At 53.7% G+C, this 24,683-nt stretch overlaps 4 protein-coding genes across 6 annotated transcripts in view; 1 reads left to right on the forward strand and 3 right to left on the reverse strand.

Moving 5' to 3' along the window:
- Nucleotides 1-906: 906 nt before the first annotated feature.
- Nucleotides 907-3,671, reverse strand: CALML4 (calmodulin like 4). The gene is made up of 5 exons (XM_015873385.2): nucleotides 3,502-3,671; nucleotides 3,378-3,408; nucleotides 2,336-2,476; nucleotides 1,760-1,948; nucleotides 907-1,190 (listed from the first exon to the last, which is right to left on the reverse strand). The coding sequence occupies exons 1-5, from the start codon at nucleotides 3,502-3,504 to the stop codon at nucleotides 1,093-1,095; spliced, it is 462 nt and encodes a 153-aa protein (XP_015728871.1). The 5' UTR covers nucleotides 3,505-3,671; the 3' UTR covers nucleotides 907-1,092.
- Nucleotides 3,672-4,275: 604 nt separating this feature from the next.
- CLN6 (CLN6 transmembrane ER protein) lies at nucleotides 4,276-10,438 on the reverse strand. Its single transcript, XM_015873443.1, has 7 exons — nucleotides 10,303-10,438; nucleotides 9,142-9,256; nucleotides 8,489-8,587; nucleotides 6,540-6,728; nucleotides 6,372-6,427; nucleotides 5,877-5,999; nucleotides 4,276-4,639 (listed from the first exon to the last, which is right to left on the reverse strand). The coding sequence occupies exons 1-7, from the start codon at nucleotides 10,383-10,385 to the stop codon at nucleotides 4,351-4,353; spliced, it is 954 nt and encodes a 317-aa protein (XP_015728929.1). The 5' UTR covers nucleotides 10,386-10,438; the 3' UTR covers nucleotides 4,276-4,350.
- Nucleotides 10,439-11,960: 1,522 nt separating this feature from the next.
- Nucleotides 11,961-19,386, forward strand: FEM1B (fem-1 homolog B). Its single transcript, XM_015873444.1, has 2 exons — nucleotides 11,961-12,620; nucleotides 16,325-19,386. Exons 1-2 carry the CDS (start codon nucleotides 12,373-12,375, stop codon nucleotides 17,958-17,960), a joined length of 1,884 nt encoding a protein of 627 aa, XP_015728930.1. The 5' UTR covers nucleotides 11,961-12,372; the 3' UTR covers nucleotides 17,961-19,386.
- Nucleotides 19,387-20,118: 732 nt separating this feature from the next.
- ITGA11 (integrin subunit alpha 11) overlaps nucleotides 20,119-24,683 on the reverse strand; it is a 48,778-nt gene continuing 44,213 nt past the window's right edge. For 2 of the 3 annotated variants that reach the window (XM_015873348.2, XM_015873346.2), the window contains exons 21-30: nucleotides 24,580-24,678; nucleotides 23,663-23,739; nucleotides 23,184-23,273; nucleotides 22,546-22,636; nucleotides 22,351-22,464; nucleotides 22,040-22,126; nucleotides 21,802-21,912; nucleotides 21,611-21,706; nucleotides 21,241-21,354; nucleotides 20,119-20,968 (exon numbers count right to left, since the gene is read on the reverse strand). In XM_015873348.2, coding sequence (XP_015728834.1) covers nucleotides 20,897-20,968; nucleotides 21,241-21,354; nucleotides 21,611-21,706; nucleotides 21,802-21,912; nucleotides 22,040-22,126; nucleotides 22,351-22,464; nucleotides 22,546-22,636; nucleotides 23,184-23,273; nucleotides 23,663-23,739; nucleotides 24,580-24,678 — 951 coding nt within the window. In that variant the 3' untranslated portion in view covers nucleotides 20,119-20,896. Of the gene's footprint in view, nucleotides 21,067-21,240; nucleotides 21,355-21,610; nucleotides 21,707-21,801; nucleotides 21,913-22,039; nucleotides 22,127-22,350; nucleotides 22,465-22,545; nucleotides 22,637-23,183; nucleotides 23,274-23,662; nucleotides 23,740-24,579; nucleotides 24,679-24,683 lie in introns of all 3 variants that reach the window. The other variant, XM_015873347.2, reaches the window with a different exon arrangement.

A 24,683-nucleotide genomic window follows, 5' to 3' on the forward strand; every position in this document is an offset into this window, starting at 1 on the left:
TGTGCACACAGCGTGGGCTGGACGTGGCTTTGGGGCCTCGTGGGGCATTACTGCTGCGTTGTAAGGGAATAAACCACCACCACATTGAACTCCAGCACAGGGGTGGGAGCAGCTCCAGTCCCATTGCCCCCCATGCAGGGTGCCTGAATGGATGCAGGGCTGATGGAGCATCCCCATACATAGTGTGGGGAGAGCAGTGGGATGGGGATTCCTCACTGCAGGTTCACATTTCAGGGTTTTAAGCACATTTTAAATATATTCCGGAAGGGTTTTGTTCTGTCAGTGTAACTGTTTGGGGGGGTTTTCTCCATTTTATTTTATTCTATTTTATTTTTTATTTTTTAACAGAGCTTAGATTTCTAACAAGGGAAAATTGCTGGTGGTCCCCCGAAGTGCTGCTGTTAATTGTTCTAATTAACAAAGGGAAAAACAAAAACATGTATATAAGCAGAATATTAAAATGACCATTAACTCAGATCTGTCATTCATTGCCTTAAAACTTCCTCATGGTTTCCATATGGCATGCCAAACCAGTACATGGCTTTTAAAGATGTATAGTAGACCAATGTCAGTTTGTATAAAAGTACCAAGTGAAAATATTTATTATATGCATTGGAAAGAAAAAAACAAAACCAACCAATGGTTTACCTATTGAATGTTACCTGTTTATGTAGAAATCTTTAGATGTAATAAAAAGCATTCGGCTACGTTGTGTTTCCTACAGCCACACACAGCAGGGTCGGGGCTGTGGGGGTTTGTTTGGGGGTCTTTGATGTGATGGCAGCATCTGGCTGGGAGCTCTGTGCTGGGTCAGGCTGCGGGGCCTTGAGGTGTGGGCACAGCAGGATGTGGCTGTAGGTTTGCTGGATGAGGAGTGTTGTGAAGCACGATGCTTTTGCCACAAGGGAACGTCACACCTCATTTATTTCAGTATCAACTCACATTTTGAGAGGGTATTTCTCTGGAGGGGGTGGGGGAGAAGTGCAGCCAAGGCAGCCCCTGGGTTCCCAAAGGCAAATGGTGGTTCCTGAGTCCAGGAGGTGGTGAGGAAAGATGGAGTGAAGTTGTAGGTCTTGCTGCTCACAAACCCTGTCAGTAATCGACTGCAGGGAGACAAATGGTGTGGGTGAACTCTTCGTATCTGATTGTTCCGTTTGGGCCAATTTTGGCTTCTTTCAGCAGGTCATCGACTGCAAGGAAGCAAAAGGAAACACAAGGCTGAGTTTGAGCTCGGGTGCGGATCAGTGACACTGTGCTGCCTGAAGGAAGGGGAACGAGGGATGGGGGTTTTGAGGTGCTCGGGGTCGGTTGGAGGTGCCATCAGGTCTGTGGTTACTGCACCTCGGTGTGCTCTTGTGAGCAGGGTGAAGCACTCTGCTCCTCCTCTCAAATATCCTGCTGGTGTAATGAATTCCTTAACAGAAAAATACTCAATGATTCTCAGAGCGCTTCAAAGTAATACGGGATGGGGAGAAAAGGTTGGTCCTCATTGGGTCAGAGCGCATTGAGTTACAGCGCAGCCGAGGTGGGATGGGGTCAGTTCAGCATCAGGTGCTTTTAACTGCTGTCCTTGTGCAGGGAACAACATTGCTTAATAAACAGCCCCAAACCAGGATGAGGTCCCAGTGCTGGTGGCCGAGGGGTGGCAGCAGCATGGTGAGCTGATGGGTGTGTAATTGGGGGCAGCACACTAATGAGGCTATGGGCTGTGGACAGGGGGATGGGGAAGGGGAGCAGTGGAGCCCTGGGGCTGCTGTACCCTCCTCCTCGGACAGTTTCTCCCCCAGTCGTGTGAGCTTTGCCCGCAGCTCAGCAGCAGAGATCAGCCCTCGCTTCTCACGGTCGATCATGGCCAGCGCCGTCAGGATCTCCTTCTCAGGCTCCTCCTGCTTCATCTGCCTGTACATGATGTTGAGGAAGGTGGAGAAGTCCAGCTCTGCATTGCGATCTGGCAGAAGAACACGTAAGAAGGGCTCAGCACTGGGGCACAGGGCAGCTCTACCACCTCCCGCATCCCCCATCTTCTCTCCTTGGGGCTCCTGGCTTTTATCTGATGGAAGCACTGCTGGTGGCTCTTACAGCCCACACCCAGCTGTTCTCTTTTGCCCAGCCTGGAGCTCCCCCCTCTATGCGTTGCCTCCTGGGGCGCACAGTGACACACAGCCCCCTCCTCCTTCACCATCGTCTCCCACCCCCAGAAAATCTATGTTTTAACCAAAATGTGCCCCCAGCCCCCCCTGCCAGCATCACCCAGCTGTGCCCCCACCTCTCAGACCCATTTTGGGACGTGTGTTCAGGACTCATGGGCTGATTTTGGGCCGTATTTGGGGCTCACCGATCTTGTGCAGGTGCAGGTGCCGCTGCGCCTCGGCCGGAGTGGGGCTGACCCCCAGGCAGCGCATCACAGCCAGCAGGTCTGCAGCCCTGATCTTCCCTTTGTGGTTCTTGTCGTAGAGCGAAAAGCACTCCTTGAACTCTAATTAAAAGCCAGAAGTTTCTGTTATGGCAAAGGAGGGGATCGGGTGGCTGTGCTGGGTGTCTCCTTACCCTGCGGTGCGGGGAGGGGAAGGACTGAAGTCAGGGATGGGGTGATGGGGGTGGGGATCATGGAGGATCTTTTCCAGCCTTCACTACTGCATGGTTCTATGTCCAGGTAACAGCCTTAGGTTGTGTTGGGGTTGCTCCAAAGAGCAGCAATGCAGTACTATGGGCTGCACTGCTGTGCGATGCCATGGGAGCGGGGGGATGTCGGTTCCTCAGGGTGTTCAGAACCGTGGTGCTGCGGCGCTGAGGGATGTGACATGGTTGGGATGTGCTGGGTTGGGGACCTTGGAGACCCTTTTCCAACCTCAGGGAATCTGTGATTCTGTTATTCAAGTGCCAAAGGTCATTAAAAGCCCACGCTTGCAAAGCACGACCCCCCCCCCCAATCCCCCTCCCCGCCCTCCCACAGGCACTGGGTCCTGGTGGGGCCGCGGCCCCGGCTCCCCCCGCCGCGATCCCGCTGAGCAGATTGGCCGTAATACTCTTATTGCATTGCAGCGCTCGGTGCACGCCCTTCCCCCGCCCCCAACCCCCTCCTCGGGGCCCCTTCCACGGGGTTGGGGGTCCCTGGTTCCCCCCCCACGTTTGGCAGCCGGGTTTCTCTCTTTGCTCCCACCGCAGCTGAAACCTTCCTGCCTATGGTGGCCACCCCAGACCCTGCACACACTGTAGGGGAGAGGTGGGGGGGGGGGGGGTGGGGGGGGGGGGGGGGAAGGGGAGCCGTGGTGCTGCGGGATGAGAGGAGATTGCTCGGAGAAAAAGGAGGGGGCAACACCCCCTGCTGCGAGGGTCTGCTACGGGAAGCGGTACTAAGAGCAATAATAAATACATACCATTAATTTGATCCTGGGACAGAAACTTGGCCTGCGGGGGGAGCGGGGAGAAAAACAGAAAAGAACCAAAACTTCAACATCGTTACGGTCCGTTTCGCGGTGCCCCCCCCTCCCATAACCTCACCATGGCGGAGCTCCGCGGGTCGCACCGCGCAGCGACAAGGGCCGAAGTCCGTCGGGCGGGGCGGGGAGGGCTGAAATAACAGCCGGAGCGGGAGGGGGGGCGGGTGGATCTGACGGGCGTTTTGCTCTGCTTTTCTCTTTTTCCATTCTTTCTTTTTCTTTTTTCCCCTCTTTTCCTCCTTCTTCTTGTTTCCCTTTTCTCCCCTTTTCCCGTTTTTTTCCCTCTTTCCCCCCTTTTCCCTCTATTTTTTTTCTTTTTTTCTCTTTCATTTTCCTCTTTTCTCCTCTTCTTTTTCCTCCCTCCTTCATTTTCCCCTTTTTTTCTCCTCATTTCCCCCCTTTCTTCTCTTCCTTTTCCTTTTTGGTGGGGTTGTGGGTTTTCCATAGAAATGCTGAAGGGCCGTTTCAGCTCCACCCTAAATCGTTATTCCCACGTACGAAACAAGTCCTTAACGAGCAATAAACCAAAAGATCAAGAACTCCATTCAGGACGATACATTGCAGGGTGCCGCCTTGTGATGCATCATGGAATGCTTAGACCCCAAACCCCCCCTGATGTGAGCTCAGCTCAGCCCACCCAGTGCCCCCACCCCCACCCCCCAGGGCACAGCAGCAGCCCCCAGCCCTGAGCTCCACCCCCAGCCCTACTCAGGCCAAATCCCCCCCTGCATCCCCACCTCCATCAGCTGAATGTTGCACTGGGCTCCCAGCAAAGCCCCCCAGCTGACAGCATTCAGCAGCCAACGTCGGGCACAGGATTTATTTAAAATACATCTACATTAGAAAAACTAGATTTTATTATCGGGTGTTGGGTTGGTTTTTTTTTTTTTCCTCTTTGTAATATCAAAACCTACAAACTCTCCTTGGCCGTGTGCATGTTGCTCATGTGCAGGGTGTAAAAAGCCCACGGCTCGGGGATGTAGATCACCCCGGGGTATTTCTTCCTGAGGGTTTTGTCGTTCCACAGCCACGCCACCCACACAGCGATCAGCACCAACGTGATGATGAACGAGTAGAAGAGGAAGAGCCCGTTGCTGTCCAGCACCAATCCTTTACGCTTCTGGTGCATCACCAAAGCCATCATGGCGAAGAAAGTGAAGATGTAAAGGATGAAGATCTGCCCCTCGGTCACGAGGTACCTGCAAAGCAAAGCGCCTGTTGTGTGCACCCCAAAACCCACCCCAGCCACTGGTGTCATCCAAAAGGTTTGTACTGACGGTTAGAACCCACTGCAAGCACCCTGCAATATTTTTCCCCCATTATAGCAGCTGTTTGGGTTGCTGTTCTCCCTGCTTGGCTCCATATGGGTGCCTAGATATCCATTTTTTCCATGCCATGGAGCAAATAAATGGCTGTGGTGAGTCCTGAAAGCTTAAAGCAAAGGTTGGTGGGGGGCAGCAGAGCTCTCGCACCTCCCTGGCTCTGGTTTGTGCCTATGGGAAATGGGGAGGATTTGGTTCTTGTTGATGGGAAAGCTGAGGAGCTACTACCCACAGTTTGCTACCCATTTATTTTCTCCTGCACCACGCAGAACCATGAGTGTAAATCAGGGTGCTGCACTCGTTTGGGTGAGCACAGAGAGGCAGCAAACTCACAGTGAATGCCAGAAGCCAGGTATTGCTTTGGGTACCAGCCCCCAGGAGCCCATGGGGTCGGGGTACCCATGGATGCCTCCTTGTAGGGAGCTGTGCTGAGGATGGTCGGGTGCTGGTGGGTGGAATTGTGCTCACTGCATCTTAAATTGTTTCCCTTGGACTGGCACGGGCACAGCTGATGTATTTCAAGGCAGAGCAGCGGGTAAGTGGGAACTGACCAAATCATCCTGATGATTTTGACAATCAAAAATTAATTTACTTTACGAGAACAGCCTCAGCAGGGGTCAGAGCCACAGGCACAGCCACTGACAATGAATGGGAAGTTGTTTGGCTGCCGTCAGGGAAGAGGAGGCTAATGAAAATGGGAAATAAATAAGACCTCTCTCAAAAGGCCATTTAGCCCTGCAGGATGTGGTGCTGTACATCTCTGTGCTGCAGGGAGAGCATCACCAGGAGCACACCAACGCTGTGCAGATCTGTCTGCCTACAACACGGGGTTGGGAGCTCAGGTTGCTGCTGCCTGGACCCTGTGCTGGGATTCCTAATGAACAGAGGAGCAGGAAAAGCACGGGGTGCCAGCAGGTGGGGCTGGGACAGCTGTACCAGTGGGGGGAGCAGCACGGTGGGTGACCAGACACACCAAATAGGGACAGGGACACGCGGTGCTGAAGTGGCCCCAGCTCTCAGAGGCCCATTGAAGGGATATTGGATTGGACTTTCCAGGCTGGCACAGAGTTGCAGCTCTGCCCTGTCACCCGCAGAGCCCCAGTGGGGCACTCACCAGTAATAGAGGCTGCTCGGCCCCGTCAGCAGCAGTGCAGACACTGGCATCCTGCTCTCATCCACGTTGGGTGTGAAGCAGCCCGTGAAGTATATGAAGAGGATCAGGAAGAAGGGGATGTACCTGGGGGCAGAAGCAGCCTGGGGTGAGTTTGGGGCTCAGAGCCCTGTGTCACCCCCTCCCCAACCTCCCCCCCAACGTGACCATTCATTAGTGTGACCATCTGAACAAACGGGCAGGGTGGTGGTGGTGGTTGTTGCACATTTTTGGAGCAGAACTGTCAATGAATCTGCAAAGAGGAGGGTTGAGCAGCGCTGCTCTGCTGCTCCCTGTGGCTGCACATCCCCAGAATGACAGGGATCAAAAGAAGCTGGCAGAAATGGGCAGCATTTGGAGGGGGATCCCCCTGCAAGCACCCCAACAGAGTGAACTGAGCAGCTCTGCCCCTCAGCGCATCATTCTGAGCCCTCCAGATCGACGCTGCAAACCGCTTACCACATCGAGTGACCCAAATACTCATCGTAGTAATACAGCAGCTCAAAGGAATCAATCTGCAATGCAACGGAACAGATTTAAAAGGGCAGAGGGGGCACGGCACGCTCCCAAATAAGAACATGAGATGATGATGATGTTTTAAGCCTCAGTACAAAGAAATGGCCTTACCAGCGTCTCTGGCTTCAGGTTCCTGATGATGGGGTTCTCCCTGACAGACAGGTGGTGCTGGTACCCGCTGAAGATCAGGCGGTGGTTGACGGAGTCGCCCACCAGGTGGATGCTGGCGCCCATAACGAAGGTGATGATGCTGACATAGACCATGGATCGTGGCAGCGTCTTTGGGGAGCGCTCAATGAGCTGACAAGGGACACGTTGAGCGGTGAGGAGGGACAAAGTGATGCTGTGACAGATTCACCCCTCTCCTGCCTTGCAAAAGTCACCCACGCCAAGCAGAGAGCTGCAGAAAAGCGCAGCTTTCTGTTCCCAACACACGTTCTGTCCCTTTTGAGGACAACAAGTGGCATTTTGGGGCACTCACACCTGAGTCACTGCTCACACTGAGCCACGACTCCCAGCCAGGACATCCAGCAATTCCTTCCCGAGCAGTGACCAAAAGCATCATCCACCAGCCACAAAGCAGCAGATGCCTCTCTCCTCCCCTCGTGCTTCCAGCGGCCTCTCTGTGCCCTCCAGCGGTCAGAGGGACCTCCCGCACCGCTCCCCTGTGCCGCGCACCCATCCCCGTGCAGAGGGTCTGCAGGGGGCTCTGCTGGGCTGTTTGGTCCCTTTTCTGCCCAAGGGAAGTGGATCCCTCCCTCTCTTTCTGCTCCTGAAGTGGAGCCCTCGCTCATTTCAGGCCACTTGCAGGCAGGGAAGAGCTGTCCCTGATAGCCTGGGGATGGGGAATGTCTCAGAGCCCACCAGTGGGAGATGATATGGCAGCACTGGGACCCAGCAAACCCTGCGCTGCCAAAGCGGCTTTGCAGCCCTTTGTCTGCACAAACACAGAAAAGCTCCTTATTTGTATTTAATTCTGAGGCTTAACTTTCCCTCTCTCTAACCACTGCTGCTGCCAGAGGGTTTGGGGAGAGGGAGCTCCCATCTGGTGCAGGAAGAAGAGCAGAGATGTCCTTCAGGGGGACACAGGGTGACCACAGCAGCAAAGTGTGACCTATGGAGCACTGAGCTCCCCAAAGCTGGCTGTGCCACTCAGGACAGCTCACACCAGGTGTGACAGTGCTCACAGCCCCATCAGGACCGGGGCTGGGTGCTCCTTTCCAGCCTCAATGGAGTTCAATCACTCCCAGACTCAGGAGAGAACCATTTCCATCTCAGGACACAATTCAATTCCTGGCTAACGAAGGTTAAGATATATTTATAATTGCTTTCCTGTATCTCCTGGCTGCCAAGTGTTCCATAGGAAAATATTCCCAGTGATAAGGCAGTCCTTAACCTGAAAACGAGGCTGCAGGATCTGGTGGCTGGCAGCTGGTGCTGGATAAATTTGAGCTACAGACACAACTCTGATGCAGTTAAGCACTGAACAACTTAGGAAACCTGCTGCAGCTCCAGCTGCCCCACAAGGTCTGGGTGGGTGGATTTTGTCTTAACACTTTGGGGTGAAGAGCTTTGGTTCTGAGCGACGTGCTTTTACATGCAGGGAGCACGTGAACAAGCAAAGGGATTTCTCCCAGGCTCCGACTTCTGCGGCCTTCCCCTTGAATCACAGCTTCTGTCAGAGGCTGAGCCATGTGGGTACAGAATGTGGTCGGACCGGGTTTGTTCCAGCTGATGACACACAGACAGGAAAGCAGCCTGACTCCCATGAGTTCACAGCCACCAAACTGCCTCAAAGCAGGAGAAAAAGCCTCAAAAGCCCCATCTGTGCTTACAGACAGCAGCTGGGGAATGGCTGCCAAGGCTGGAAATAACACCCAGAGTGCAGAAAGGTGGAGAGGTGGTTGTGGGCTGCACAGAGGTGGGCACTGCCTCAGTCCTGAGCAGCCAGCACCCTCAGTTCCTCCTGCAGGAGGGCTCAGTGGTGGTTGGTGAGTGGTTTCACCTGAGAGGTGCCACTTGTGCTGCTTTTGCAGCTGGCAGAGTTAAGAATACTTTACCTTTAGCAGAAGAAACGGTGTTATAACATTGTAAGCCATGTGGAAATAATCTCCAGCACTCGGTTTGTTCAGGGGAAACCACTCCAGCGGCAGGATTATCTGAGGAGAGGGGGGAAAAGATGCATCAGTGCACCCCCATGGCCCAGCTTGCCATTATCACACCTTGCTTTGGGAGAACTCACAGCCCCACACCTGCTTTGGGATGGGAATAGAGCAGAGCTGGGTTTGGGGCTATGGTGGTCTGGTGGCCAGCTCTGCGATGCTTCACCTTGCTGTTCATAATGACACTGGGGAGCTCTCCTTGTAGGGAGCGTCCCTGCTGGCACCATTGGGACATAGGAGCTAAAGGAACAGTGCAGTTGAATCTCAGCTGTGCACCCTACAGTGCTGAGAAAACACTGAGGAACCCAATAGCAGCAGATCTGTGCTAACGTGCCATCCCATTCAGGTGCCAGCACTAAAATAACTAATTTTTGGGGGAAATACCCCTAAAAAACATCCTGTCATATGCTATACGGAGTGCAAGAGCCCCACGCACAGGACACGCAGGCAAAGGAACAGGGATGAGCAGCAGAAACATTACAGGTGTTATGAGAAATTAAACCTATGGGGCTGGCGATGCTCTGGGCACAGCTCTGCCACCCCCAGCTCACCATGGCGATGGGACGGCCGAAATCCAGCACCCAGTTCTGCAGTGTGAAGTAGAACCAGAGGTCGAGGTGGAATGGGGAGGTCTTGGAGGTGTCCTCGCTCTTTGCTGCCCCATGCCTGGTAGGGATGGAAGGAGAGATCAGCCCCGTGGGGATGGGGAGGGCAGGAGAAGTTTCCAGGGCTACATGCCCAGCCAGAGAATGGGCTTTGCTGCTGGGTGGGTTGGGATCCGTGGTGTATGGACAGAGCTGGGCTCTGAGCAGAGGAGGAGGCAGCACAGAAAGGTAAAGCATCAGGAATAAAAACCCACACGTCCCTTCTGAAGGCTCTTCCCGGCTGAAGTGGGACCTCAAAAGCAGGATGCAAAGCACCCAAAGTGCAACTTAAGAGTGACAAAACAAAGCTCCCACCAGAATCCAATACTTAAAAGAAAAGAAGTGTCGAATGCTGTGAAAGCACCCCATGTAAAAAAGTATCGAAGGCAAGAAAGTATCCCTGCCCTGCAGTGCTCCAGCACTCGGATGGTCCAGCCACTGCATCGCCTTTATCCTTTGCTCTCAGTCTCATCCCGTGCCCTGCCCCTACAGAGCCGCCCCCCTGAGCCCATTCCTCCATGCACCCCCCGCACCTCCCCAGCCTTCACCTCCCTACGGCAAATGAAAGAGCTGCTTTAGGGCCAAGGTGCCACATGCTCTTTAGGGGCGCTGAGAGCAGAGCCCCGAGCTGAGCACGGAGCTGTGGGGTGGGCGGTGGTGCCCTGGAGGGTTGGGCTGAGCCTGAGAGAGCTGCGGTTCCCTTAAGAAGTTGCCATAAAGTCGGGGCCAACAAACAGCCCGGGATGCCCCGGAGCACTGCAGCGTATGGGATGAGGCGGTGGTACCCGGGGAGCACAGGAGGAGTGGGGAGGGGGGCTGCGTGGGGCTGATGGGGTCCATAAGGATCCTGGGGGCGGTCAGGATGATGTATATAGGGGGGAGCCGCGTGGAGCTGGGCATTCCATACAGCCAGAATGAGCTGGGAAGGGGGGTCAGGAAGACGCGGGCAGTGGCGCTCCGGGTGATGCTGCGGGGATTCCAGGGATGGTGCCGGGTGCTCCGGGCACGATGGGCCGCCCCTGTGCCCGTCTGCCCCCCCCCCACCCCGCACCCTTCCCCGCCGCTCACCTGCCCGCGTAGAGCGGCCCCGAGGGCTGCGGGGAGCCCGGAGCCGCCGCCGGGAACGGCCGCCTCCGCGCCGAGCCCTGCATGAGCTCCGCCCGGCCCGGCTGAGCCCAGCCCGGCTCTGTGCGGTTCTGCTCCGCCCGGGCCCCGCCTCGGCGCTGGGGGCGGGGGCTGCGCGGCTGCGGGACGGGCGGGGGGAGCCGGGGCTGCGGGTCGTCGGAGCGGCTGATATCGGCGTCGTTATTGCGGCTCTGCGTGTCTGGATCCGTTTGTTTTCGTTATTGTCACGTTCGTTGTCATTTGTTTTTGTTGTGATTGTTTTTATTTGTTTCTAACGGTGATCGTTCCTGACTCCATGATCCCCCCGACTCCCCCCTTTCATGCACCCTGATATGGGGAGCAGCCAGTCAGCACGATGCTGCTGCCTCTGTACGCGGTGCTGCCCTGCAGGGTGAGCGCCAGGGCTGAAATCCAGCGATACAGCCCCAAAACGGGGAGCAGGATCCGCTCTGTGGGCGCAGCTCTGCCCTCCTGCCTCCTCCAGCCATCAGACACACAGCAAACCCTCCAAGCCCACGATCGTCCCCTGTATTTCACATAGAGAATGTGGTCAGCTCGTTTTCTTTCCGTGTCCAAAGCGTGCTCAGATAATCCTTGCTATTTTTGTAATAGAGGAAGGAGAGAGAGGTGATCATTAACTCCTTCAGTGCTCTTTAGCACTAAAACCCTATTGGTCCCAAAGTGGCAGCGCACACACTGCTGTGTGTCTTCATCTGGTCGAGGAAATGAGATTTGGAAGTGGGAAGCTTCTGTGATGATGAACTGGCTGCAGAATGGATCTGGGTTCTCCTTCATGCATTGAGGGGCACAGCTTTTGTCGGGCATGTGAGCAGCCTGCAGGGCAGAGGGGTGATGGAGGTCATGGAGAAGAGCTGCACTTACACTCAGTGTGAACCCGTCGTGTCGGGCACAGCTGGGGCTGCGTGAAGCCGATCCCCATTGACTGAACAGCCCGACCCCGCTCCTTCCAGTCACTGCCCGCAGCGCGGCCGGGCTGTGCCGCCATGTATAATGCATAATGCACATTGAGGCCTACACACGGCTCCGGTTGCACGGCTCTCCATTAATTCTTTATGGGGCTGCTACCGGATCCCCTGCAGCACAATGGGGTGCAGCAGATGGGCTGCGTATTGCTATGGGCTGTGTATTGCCATGGGCTGCGTATTGCTATGAGCTCTGTATTGCTATGGGCTCTGTATTGCCATGGGCTCTGTATTGCCATGGGCTGTGTATTGCTATGGGTTCTGTATCCCATGGGCTGTGTGTCACTGTGCTCACCGTGCTCTCTCTGTGCCCCTTGGGGACCACAGGCTGCAGGGGGACATAGGGGGATTTTGCCCTTTGCTGAGGGCACGGTGGGAGGGTGGCAGTGGGAAGGGGGCTGTGTGGGTTGGGGCACACACAGCTGTGTGAACCCGTCTCATAAAGCTGCTGGCAACTCTAAACCACAAGTGATTTCAACCCAAACGGGTTGAAACGTTCCCCCCCTAAGGGGCCCAGCCCAAGGCCGGGCGGGATGGGGGGGGTTGGGAACGATGGAATCCGCGGCGGAACGTCCGCGCGATGCTCCCTGTTTCCGGGGGGACTGAGAAAGGAACGCACACAGCTCACTTCCGCTTTCACTTCCGGGCTCGGGGGCGGTGCGGCCTAGTCCCCGTGCTGCGGTCGGGCCGTTCCGCCGGGCTGTAGCTGTAGCTCCGCTCCGCTCGCAGCCGCCCCGCACACGCTGGGCCCCGGGACCGGGAGCGGCGGCGCTGGGATGGGCCGCGGGTGAGGAGGAGCTGGAGCTGGAGGTGGAGGAGCTGGAGGTGGGCGCTGGGGCTGCCCCGCCTCGTCGCCGGGCCCGGGGGGCGGCTGTCCCCGGTTGGGCCGCATGTTCCCCCCGCCGGGCCCCGAGTCAGGACGGAGCCGGAGCTGGACGGACAAGCGGCCCCGGCGGCCGCGGGCAGCGCCAGGAACGAGCGGGGCAGGACGGGCCGGAGGGGCCGCAGCCGGGAGGAGGAGGAGGCGGCGATGGAGGGACTGGCCGGGTACGTGTATAAAGCGGCCAGTGAGGGCAGGGTGCTGACATTGGCTGCGCTGCTCCTGAACCGCTCCGAGAGCGACATCAAGTACCTGCTGGGATACGTCAGCCAGCACGGCGGGCAGCGCTCCACGCCGCTCATCATCGCCGCCCGCAACGGACACACCAAAGTGGTTCGGCTGCTCCTGGAGCATTACCGCGTGCAGACACAGCAGACCGGCACCGTGCGATTCGATGGGTACGTACGGACTGCAGCCCAATGGGCTCCGTGGTGGTGGTTGGATGGGGCCTGTGATGCTTCTGGTCGTGGTGTGTCTGAGCTGCACGCTGGACCTGGTTGTGGTGTGTGTATGGAGTGTCGTGGCTTTATCATAAGGCATCGTTCAGCCTGGAGAAGAGGAGGCTGCGGGGTGACCTCATTGCAGCCTTTCAATACCTGAAGGGAACCTACACCCAGGAGGGGAGTAAAGTCTTGGAAAGGGCTGACAATAGCAGGACAAGGGGAAATGGTTTGAAGTTAAAAGAGGGAAGATTTAGGTTGGACGTTAGGGGGAAGTTCTTCACTAGGAGAGTGGTTAGGAACTGGAACAGGCTGCCCAGGGAGGTTGTGGATGCCCCGTCCTTGGAGGTGTTCAAGGCCAGGTTAGACGGGGCCATGGGCAACCTGATCAGTGGGGTCTCTATGGGGATCTGTGGGGATCTATGGGGCCTCTATGGGGATCTATGGGGTCTCCTGGGCAACCTGATCTAGTAAATGTGTATGTTTGGTGGCCCTGCCAGGCAGGGGGGTTGGAACTACATGATCCTTGAGGTCCCTTCCAACCATTCTGTGATTCTGTGTATCTTGGGCCTCACATGTGCCTGTTGGAGCATTTTGGGGTCACAGAAATGACCCAAGGGATGGGACACCTCCCCTAAGAGGGAGCTGGGGCTGCTCAGTGTGGGGAATAGAAGGATCTGGGGAGAGCTGAGAGCAGCCCTTGGGCATCTGAGAAAGAAGGATGCTGAATCTTCAGTGCGGTCTGTGTGACAGGACAAGGGGAAATGGTTTCAGACTAAAAGAGGAGATTTTGGCTGGGTCTAAGGAAAAAAACTCATTACAATAAAACTAGAGAGGCACTGGCACAGCACACCCCGGGAGGCTGTGGGTGTCTGTGTTCATTACAGGGGCGTAGCAGCAAATGGCCTTTAAAGGTTCCTTCCAACTCACAACTCTATGATTCTGTGGTGATGTTCTGCCCTGGCCAAGTCACACTGTGTGCAGGGCCTGCTCCGTGCCTTGTCACAGTGTGTCTGGGGCCTATAACTTTGTGTCCAGGGCCAGCACCAGGCTGTAGCTGCCTGCTTGGCATTGCTCAGCTGGTGGCTGGGCTGTTGATGGGCATGGAGCTGCTGTCCCAGGGGTGTAGCCACTTGATGCACCTTCACCACTTCAAGCTGAGATTGCAGGCAGGATTTTGTTAGCCTGGTGGGCAGGTGACCCCATATGCGTTCTGCACCAAAGCAGCTTTTCTGTGACATCAGGCATTCTGTGACAGACCATGAGTAGGATGAGAGTGGGGTGGTGCCACCTGCTTGCTCCAAGTGAGGCCTTTTCCATTCCAGATCAATAAAAAAGCAGCTTCCTCACTGCTGGGGGCTGTACAGGGTGGCAGAAAGGAAAACATGATGGTTTAGGACAGGAACTGTGGTGAGGAACATGGGCATTGCCAAGGAGCTGGTGTTCATGGTGCTGTGTGACAGGCAGGGTAAACACTCATTGTTTGCTCCCAGTCTGGGTAGATGTGGCCAGCCTGCTGCAGAAAGCCTGTTTCTGAATAGATTTTAGTCTCTTAACAGTGCTCTCTTAGCAGCAAGTGAGCAGTACATCTGTTCTGTTAGAAGCAGTGCTGCCTGTCCTTGTGTTAAACCTGCGGGCTGTTGTGCTCCCACGTTCCTTCGCTTTGCTGTCATGAGCTGAGTTACCTCTCTTGTTTTTAAAGGCTCTCGCAACTCTTGTCAGGTACTCGCCCATGTGTCATTCTCAAAGCCAAGGCTGAGTAATCCTGAAGGTCCATTTCCCCTTTGAACAGCTTCAGGTTTGGCAGGTAGCTGGCACAGAGAGGAGGGCTCCCATCAGATACTGGGAGGGATTGTCACAGTCCCCCTGTATCTCTCATCTGGCTCCTGCCTGATGAGCTGCAGTGATGTCTATGCAGCTCTACCTAACCCAGGGCAAGGCTGACTTGCTTCTTGTGCACTGAATGAAGGGGAAGGAACTGACTTCCCTGTGTGTGTGGTTTTTTTATTCCTCTTTCAGCCCTCTTTTCATGAGTAAAAACTAGTTGAGAATACCTACCAGTGTGTCTGTCCTTATTTTAGATAAAAGAAGGGCTTGTGTTGACAGAAAGTGATAGAAGGGCTGTTGTCTCCCCTCTGCTGCTGGGTTTTCTCTCATGCTGTGCATTGACGGGATGCTGATCTGCTTGCCAGAGCCTCTGCCTGATGCAGATTAAAGGAGGTGTTGTTTGACTTACAATGGGCGCAGTGTGCCATCACCTCTCCCCTGGCCTCAGTAGGAGTCGCAGCCTGGTGAGAAGAAAGGCAGCATGTGATCCCGGATCATGCTTGGCGTTACTTTCATTTTTGTGATAAGGTGGCCCAGACACCCCCCCTTGTTTGGGCTCCAAGCTCTTGACTTGTAAATATGGACCTGTAGTGCATTAGGAAATCACCTTGTGTTCACTCACAGAGCTGAGATCCTGGTTTACTGCTGTTTGAATAGAAAAGTACTTTGGTGTGGTTATGTATGTGCAAAATAAGGAACTTCTTACTGGGAACAAAGGTAGCCACGTCTGTTATATAGACATCTCTGCGTGCCAGGGCGCTTAAGTGGCCTCTGAAGTGTTGTCTGGAGATGCTGGATTTATGAACAGGCAACCAGCTGTTTCTGTGGAGCTTTGTAAAGTGCTGAAAATCGCTGCTGAAGCTGAAAGGGAACATGACTGCGTGGCTGTATGGAAACAGTGTTTGTCCCTCCTCTGTGATCTGAGCTGTGCTTCAAATGTGTATTACCTGCAGGGTGAGCTGTGCCTAAGGGCTGCTTCAGCGATCTGAGGGGATGGAAAGGACATCAGCCCTTGTATTTGTGCTGAAGGTGCTGAAGATTTAGGAATAAAAATGGCTCAAGGAACTGTGAGGCTTTACTGAAGTTAACCATCCCCATGTTTTCGAGTGCCAGCAAGTGGGCTGCAAGGCTGTAATGCAAAGCAGAGCTCCGAGGCACTCTGGCTTAGAACAGCTTCCTCTTTTAACAATGTTATTCTATTCCTCAAAGTCGGGGTTTTTTTAACCCGATTGCTGTTCTGCTTTGCATTCTGGTCTCCAGGAATCAGCACAGCAGAAGGGATGGCAGAGAGCACCCCTATTGTCTGTCAGGGATGGGGTATGCCAAGTGTATGCTGTAGTTACTGTCATTCGTGTCTGAATTCAGAGAGCTGGGTTGTTTTTGTTTTTGTTAGTATGTAAACTTAAAGATAAAACTTTATCTGTTTCTTTAATGATTTTCTGGCACCAGGGATGAAAGGAGAGGGAATTCCTGTCTCTTTTCTTCTGGAGACCTCCGCAGGCCGGGGCTGCAGCTCGCAGGTAGGATCTTCAAAGCAGTCCAGGAAGTGCTGCTGCCAAATGTGGCTCCACCCTCGGCTGCTTTGAAGTTTCCTCTTCCAGTGCTTCTTCCTGCAGGAGGTCTCCATGTTTGGTAGGTCTCTTGTTCTTTTACTTTGGCTATCCTGGTAAGTCTCTCTGCCTTTAGAAACAAGGTGACTATAAAGCCTCTTCTGATGGCTAGGTGTGGTGGTGGTTTTTTTTTTGCATGCTGCACAGCTGCCTTTAAAAGATCCAGCTCTCCACTGAAAGAGCAGCCAACCATTTAACTGCTTGTTGCTTTCTTTCTCTTTTCAGCTTTGTCATTGATGGGGCCACAGCCCTGTGGTGCGCGGCAGGAGCGGGGCACTTTGAGGTGGTCAAGTTGCTGGTCAGTCACGGCGCCAATGTGAATCACACAACGGTGACCAACTCGACTCCCCTGAGGGCCGCCTGTTTCGACGGCAGGTTGGACATTGTCAAGTACCTGGTAGAAAACAATGCCAACATCAGCATCGCCAACAAGTATGACAACACTTGCCTTATGATCGCAGCCTACAAGGGCCACACGGACGTGGTGAGGTATCTCCTGGAGCAGCATGCAGACCCCAATGCCAAGGCCCACTGCGGTGCCACCGCTTTGCACTTTGCGGCTGAGGCCGGACACTTGGAGATAGTGAGGGAGCTGGTCAAGTGGAAGGCAGCGATGATGGTCAACGGCCACGGGATGACTCCTCTGAAAGTAGCAGCTGAGAGCTGCAAGGCGGACGTGGTGGAGCTGCTGCTGGCACACGCCGGCTGCAATAGGAGAAGTCGGATCGAGGCGCTGGAGCTGCTGGGTGCCTCGTTTGCAAACGACAGGGAGAACTATGACATCATGAAGACTTACCACTACCTGTATTTAGCCATGCTGGAGAGGTACAGAGACAGTGAGAATATAATTGAGAAAGAGGTCCTTCCACCCATCGAAGCTTATGGAAACAGGACGGAATGCAGAACTCCTCAGGAATTAGAGTCCATCAGGCAGGACAGAGATGCCCTTCACATGGAAGGCCTCATTGTGCGTGAAAGAATTCTGGGCTCGGACAATATCGATGTCTCTCACCCCATTATTTATCGTGGGGCTGTTTATGCGGATAACATGGAGTTTGAACAGTGTATCAAGCTGTGGCTCCATGCCTTGCATCTGAGGCAAAAAGGCAACAGGAATACTCATAAGGACCTCCTGAGGTTTGCCCAGGTCTTTTCTCAGATGATACACTTGAATGAGCCGGTTAAAGCCAAGGACATCGAGAGTGTTCTGAGGTGCAGCGTCTTGGAAATAGAACAAGGCATGTCCCGCATCAAAACCACCCAGGATGCTGACATCCACACAGCCATGGACAACTACGAATGCAATATTTTTACCTTCCTCTACTTAGTCTGCATCTCCACAAAGACTCAGTGCAGCGAAGAGGATCAGTCACGAATCAACAAGCAGATCTACAACCTGATTCATCTCGACCCCAGGACACGGGATGGCTCCAGTCTGCTGCATCACGCCGTCAATTCCAGCACTCCAGTGGACGACTTCCACACGAATGACGTCTGCAGCTTCCCCAATGCTCTCGTCACAAAGCTGCTGCTGGATTGTGGTGCTGATGTGAACGCTGTGGACAACGAAGGGAACAGTCCACTCCACCTCATTGTCCAGTACCACAGGCCCATCAGTGACTTCTTGACATTGCATTCCATCATCATCAGCCTGGTGGAGGCCGGCGCCCACACAGACATGACGAATAAGCAGAAGAAAACTCCTCTGGATAAAAGTACCACGGGGGTGTCTGAAATACTCCTTAAAACTCAAATGAAGCTGAGTCTCAAGTGCCTGGCTGCCCGTGCGGTGCGGATCTACAACATCAGCTATCAGAACCAGATCCCCAGAACTCTGGAGGAGTTTGTGAAGTTTCACTAGGCTACATAAAGTCTTTCGTGGTGGTGCTATCCCATGATGACATCCATTGCAGGCAACAGAACGTGTGTATACATGGAATTGTGTTTCTCTCTTCTTTCGTTCTGGTTCCTTTGGATTCAGTCTGCAGCCTCTGTTCTCATGCGGCTCCTGGGGGGATAAAAGCCACGTGGTTTTTCCTTGTAGTCGAATCTGGTGTTTGAGATTTTGTTTTTAATTAAAAACCAATCATAATGTTTCCTCCCTCGATTTCAGAAACAAAAAAAAGATTCCCCATGTAAGTGGTGCAGAATATTTGTTTCAGATATCTCTGCTGGTGATGGCAGTTGAATGCTCTGAGTGGTTCCATACAGAGGCACCCGAATGCCCCATTCACACTGCTCATGAGGTTTTAAAACGTCTCCAAGTGAGGTAGGGAATGGAATTCCCCGGTACTTACCTGGTTAATGTCTCAGCACAGGGCAGCCCATTGCTCTTATACCTCACAAGTCTTGTTAATGCCTTTCAGTTCATGCTGAAGATGTTGGTGACATCTTAAAAGCTTTTAATTTCCATTCGTTTTTAATGACTTTTTGAACAGCAGTTCTCAACAGCTACGGAAGTAAGGGATGCCCTGTTAGGAAATACAGGTTCAAATTCAGATGTGGTCTGTTCCTCTCATGACAGTTGAAGTTCCGAGCTCTTCATTGGCAATACTGTGGTAAGTATTGAGTAGCCTCTGAAGAACGAACTCGCTCCATTGGTTGCAATGAACCATTGCCATGGTTTCCTTTTTGTGTAGCTCAGTCCCTCACATATAAAGACCATGCATGGATACCTAGGAAATGTATAGGGTATTTGTGTCTGTGTGTGTCCCAGCATTTCAAACCTCTTTCCACTTGTTTCGATGCTCAACACGCACCTTTCTTGGACTCGAAGAAGTGTGTAGAACTGCACTCTCAGATTCCAAATGCTGTATCTTCCTAATGGGGTCGTCGTCGCCAAAGAGAGTCTTCCTTCGGAGCGTGATTCTGCTTGAAACTGCTTCCTCCACCAAGCCTGGAGTCCGTGCCTCCCCAAATAGGACTTTGTGAGAATTTTTTTCATCATTTTTAACTCCTTTCATGATGGAGATCTCTCTTAAAACTGATTTTTACAAAGAACTGTCCTGTCATAAGGTCTTCTATGGTAAGCAGCTGATTGTACAGTGGAACTGCTGCTCCAGACAGCACTTGTCCTGGCTGGGAGCTGCAGGTGTCGCTGCTCTCACCACCTCCTGGGAACTCTGTCATTTTAAAGCAGCTTTTTAACCCTCAGATGATGAATGTTCTGTAGGTTGGTTTGGGGTTTGTTTTTTTTTAAACAACTCGGGGTAGAACTTCAAGGCGAGGTTATGGCACACGTTTCTATTTGTATGACAGATAAATAAACACTGAATGTGGGATTGGTCCGCAGCTGGCTTTTTTGTGCCACGCCAGGAAGAAGAGCAGGGCTGAAGGTGGGTGATATCACTGGCATTGGGGGTTGTGTGTCCCTCAAGGGAAGTGCTTTAGAAATACATTGGCTTCTCAAAATGCCATCTTTGCTCTGCTGGAGGGTGCACACAAGGCCTGCACAACCTTAACCTATACACAAATACATCTGCTCACATCATAGCTGCACAGACCCGTATGTATACACACATACATTACATATATACCTATTATACATATGTATATGTGTATACATCTATCCTTTTTATTATTGTTGTTATTATTTTATTATTGTGAGGCAGTATTGTGCTTGTATGTATATGTGCTATACATGTATATATACATATACATGTATGTTTGTATATTTATAGAGAGACACATAGAGGGGGTGTGTGTGTATATATAAATAGGGTATATATATGTGTGTATGTGTCCATATATGGGATGTGTCCATGTATGGGATGTGTCCATATAGGGGATGTGTGTATATGTTTGTGTATATACATATAGGATGTATATTTGTGCTTATATATATGCATGGGTTGTGTGTGTATACATTTATATATATGGGTGCGTATATGTGTGCACATATATATAGGGACTTGTGTGTATGTATATACATGTATATATGTGCATGTATACATATATGTGTGCATGTATATATATGGATATGATGAGTCCCCAGTGGCACAGAATGGGACAGGAGGCCCTTCAGTTTTCAAATACCATACTTTTAATCCTTTAAAAACAACAAAAAACTTCCCCCCCTCCACCCCAAAACCAACTTTACCAACCGCCGTTACACGTTGGGCGGACGTAGCTTCCTTCCCATCCGCTAACATTAATATCAGCATAAATAATTCTGCTACGCCATAAAGAAAGACTGTTGTCGAACAGCTCCGACCCTCCGCCGGGTGCTGAGCGCGGCCAGCCACCGTTCTGCCCTAAGGTGCTTCGCTCTGCGACTGTTTGTGTTCAGTGCATGAAGGAGAAGGCAACTCCAACCCTGTGTCTGCCCCAGCGCTGCCCTGCGGACGGAGCCAAACTTTGGTCCTTTTGCCCCTTTTTTGGAGGGGGATGGGGACAGGCGTGCCCTGGGGTTTGGCACAGCTCCGTGCTGGCAATTAGAAGGTATATGGATCATAAAAGTAAGGGATTTGGTGCCCGTGGAGGTGCTGCAGCCCCACGTTGTGTGCTGGGTTCGCTCCTGCTTGTCCCGTTGTTGCTGCTGCAATGCCGAGCTGTCCCCAAAACAGTCTGAAGTTCCTCTCGCTGTGCTCCCGTGGCATAGAGCCACCATATGGGGTGTGTGTGTGTGTGTACGGCTTCTTCTCTGCCACGGATCTTGGTGATTTCTTCGGGGTTTTGAAGCTGTCGGGGCGATTTCACACCCCCCCAAACAGCGCGCACCCTCGTCCCGATGCACCCCCGGCTCTCCCAGCACCGAGAGGGACGCAGGAGGCAGCGAGAGGCCCCCCCCCGCCAGCATCACTCCAGCACAGCCGCGCTCTGCTGCTCCTCCGCCTCCCTCCGGCGGCTGCCGCTCTGAAAAAAGCCGAGCTGTAGGGAGCAGAGAGAAGAGAAAAAGCCCAGCATCACTCGGGCTGGCTGCGTGGGAACGCCTCTCTTTTAAAGGGATGTCGTCAGGCGGTTGAAGCCTGAAATGTGAACACAATGGATGTGGGGGAAAAAAAAAAGAGAGAGATGCTGTTGTGATGCCCAATAGATGCCCCTTGGTGTGAAGCTGCCTTTATTTTTCCCCAGCAGCCACGTGAGAGGTGGGAGCTGTGAGCAGACAGGGTCCCCCCCCCCCCTCCCAGGGCATTGCTCACCTTCCAGAGCACCAGCACCAGTAGTGCCAGCAGCAGGAGCCCCCCCAGTGTGCTGCCCAGGATGATCCAGATGGGGATCTGCCACTCCTCTGGCTTGGAGATTTCAAACGTTATCTGGAAGGCAAAGAACACGGAGATAGATATGTTGGTTTGGGGTGCAAGAGCCAGGAATGGAGGTGATGCCAGGGGATGCTTGAGCCATTGGGCACCCAACATGGGTTGCCTGAAGCTGTTGTGTGCCTGGCATGGGTTGCTCCAGCCCCTCTGCCAGCCACTAACCATGCTTTTCCAGCAAGGCCAGAAGAACCCCAAAGCCATAGGGCTGTGTGGAGCTGTCCCACCCCCATGGGTTTCCCAGCCCGGGGCTCACCTGGCGGCTGGGATCCTCCTCACGGAAGACAAAGGGGCTCCCGAAGTGTCGCTGGAGGGCAGCGTTGATGGTCAGCTTCAGTGACTTGAACTTCAGCTGCACAAAGAGAGGCTGGAGCTCAGCACCAACCGTGGGATGAGGAGCTGCATCCCCGAGGGCGGCCCCACGGCTTTGCCTTTAGGAGGACTTACTGCTTTCAGTGACTTCATCCACAGATTGCCACGCAGATGGAGGTTCATCTCCTCATTGGGGGCCAATTTCACATTGCAGTCAATGGAAATGATGTCGGAGTTGCTGTGGTTCTGCAAAGGGGGAATAGGTGGATTGGGAGCATCAGCCCTGCATACTCTGTGCCCTCCTGTGTCACCGAGCAGGGACAGGCCCCAGGGTTCATCATCCCGGGGATCTTCTGCAGGGCTCAGTTCCTACCAGGAGGGGGGTGCGGGACAGGTCCTCCTCCATCGGTGTGTGGCGGTAGTCGGTGGTGTTCCCCCAGATGTTGCAGGTCGTGTTCTCCTGTAGGAAAAGCAGATGGGGATGGAGCTGTGCTGGCGCCACCTCGTTGCATCCAGGTGTGAACGGGGGACATGACACTGCCCTGTCTATCAGAGCTGTCACTGCTACACCGCAGCCTGCACTGGGGGCATCAGAGTGACCATGGGGTCATCCACGATGGGGCATCTCCATCCCACCTCCAAACCCAATGCCAAGGGGCTTCACCGGGATGGATCCCTCCCTACCTGGTCCACCAGGAACTCGGTGAGGAGCAGGAGGCGGTTGCCAGCCCTGGTGGCCACAGGGATGGTGAGTTTGATGGCCACTCCCTCCACGGGGAAGAAGCCCAGGTTCTGCAGCTGCAGGGACAAAGGGCAGGGATGAGGGATGGGAGGAGAGCAGGGCGGTAATGGGGGGGTGGGATGCAGCCAATTCTTTACCTTGAAGATGCAGTGGAAGGGGGGACCGATGCTGTCGTATCTCTCCAGGGAGCTGTTGGATCTGATCTCATAGTAGTCAAGGCTGGATGCCCTGTGGTGACAGAGAGGGACAGAATGCTCCTGTAAATTGTTGGTAATGTGGCTTTATTTTCCCTTCCCCAACATCCTCCAGTGTTAGAAAAAGCCCAACAAGAAAAAAAGAGTGGCTGAAGGTCTAGAAAACCTTCCTGAAATCACAGCAAGCAGTGCCAGAGGCTGTGCTGCTTGAGGCCACATTTCTTCTTGCAATCAGGTTAATACATTATCAGCTGTGCCTTCACTCCCTCCTTACTTTGGACAGAGGACACTCTCTGCTCTAGCAGATGCCCAAAGCCCTCCATGCACACTCTTCTGCTTGCAGATGTGACTGCAAGCCACACAGCTGCCAGCCCAGGTGCAGCTTTACAGCCCCAGCGCTGCCTGCAGACATCTGCTAGGAACATTATTACCTATAGAAAGCTGGTTTTTCCCCCATGAGTAATGACCATCCATGCATTTAACACAGCACAGCTCCCTCCATGCTTCTCACTGCTGATATTCCAAGCATGGCACCAAGCAGCAGAGCAGAGCCCCCGCTCTGTGGCCCCCCTACCCCTCACCTGGTGAACAGCAGGTCGGCCTCATACTTCAGCTGGAAGTTGAGGTGGGCAACGTTGTCCTCCTTGGTGCTCTCCTTCTCCTCGCTGTCACTGAAAGAGCAGCAGAGCACAGCATGAGCAGCTCCTTGTTGTAGTGTGGGGTGCAGGAGTGCAATGGGAAAGGGTCTGTTTCTGCTTTACAGCCAGAGCACAGAGAGAAGCGATTCTACTGCAGAGCTTTGATCAGCCTGAGGCCATAACTGTGAGGTGTTTGGTGGAAGGTTGAGCACAGACAGCAGCAGAGCGGCCCCATGGGCACTGAGCAGGGGAACCCACAGCACTGCTGGTGTTTCCATGTGGTTCTTCCCCACCTGGACGCAGCAAACACAGCACTGAGCAAAGCACAGCAACGTTCCTCCCCACCAACCCCCCCCAGCAGACAGCTGCAGGCAGAGGGGGAGCGATGCTGCAGGCAGTGATGGGGTGCAGGTAGCATTAACCTGTTGGCAACCAGGTAGATCTCCATGCTTTGCAGGAAAACTGACTTGCTGAACTCAAAATCCAGGCGAAAAGCCACCTGTGGGGGGGTGGGAGAAAGGGTTATGTGGGAAAAACCTCCTGCACCAGTGGGGAGATGCTGCAGGGCACCGCACAGAGCAGCCCAAACTTCTCAGTGGGGAAAGAGGCCAATGTGGAGACGTGCAGGATTTGCTTCCTTCCCCTGATGTGCTGCATTTTTCACTCTGAGGCTGGAGAACAAAGCAGCCCCTTAGGACAGGGCACTCCTGGGGGGAGCAGCACGGGGCTGCAGTGCACATCTGCAGCACAGGGTCAGCCGGTGGGGCCGGGGGCCAATGGCAATAACAAGGGATGTGTGTCACATCTGTGAGTGCCGTGGCGATGACCTCAAGCTGTCTGGGACTGCACAGCTGATTATGATATTAAAGCTCCCGCTGCTCGCCGGCCAAATTTCCATCTCCAGCTTTGTCTTTGTCTTGGCAGGACTGGGGCTACCTGATGCCATGCAGATGCATTCTCAGCCCTTGGAGGTCATGGGGAGCTGCTCCCTGCTCGCTCCCAGCCACAAGTAACCAAAATGCCCTTTTGGGAGATGTCAGGGAGCCTGGGGTTCTCCTATCACTTCCAGGCTTTGACACGGTGCAGCTTTGGCCAGATCTGGGGCCTGGAAATGGTGGGTGGCTCAGCGAGATGTTGCTGTGGGGGTGGGCAGGGAGCTGATTGGTCTTGGTTAATTTGAGTCAGGAAAATGCGTGGTGGAAAGTAAAGGTGGGAAAGTTGGCTCCTTGTCTCAGAAATGGAATCTCAATTGTGGCTGGGCTGCAGAGCCCATGGCTGGCTCTGGGGTTGGGCACACCTGGCCCCATGAACCAAGGGTTTCTTGAGGGGACGGCATTACCTTGGCTTTGGCACGGAAGAAGGGGTAGCTCACATTGCAGACCCTCTTGTTGGGGTGCTTCTCTTCAGTCGCACAGTCAATACTGATGTCTGTGTCATCCTGAA

This window comes from Coturnix japonica, chromosome 10 (genome assembly GCF_001577835.2).
Source record: "Coturnix japonica isolate 7356 chromosome 10, Coturnix japonica 2.1, whole genome shotgun sequence".
Lineage (NCBI taxonomy): Eukaryota > Metazoa > Chordata > Aves > Galliformes > Phasianidae > Coturnix > Coturnix japonica.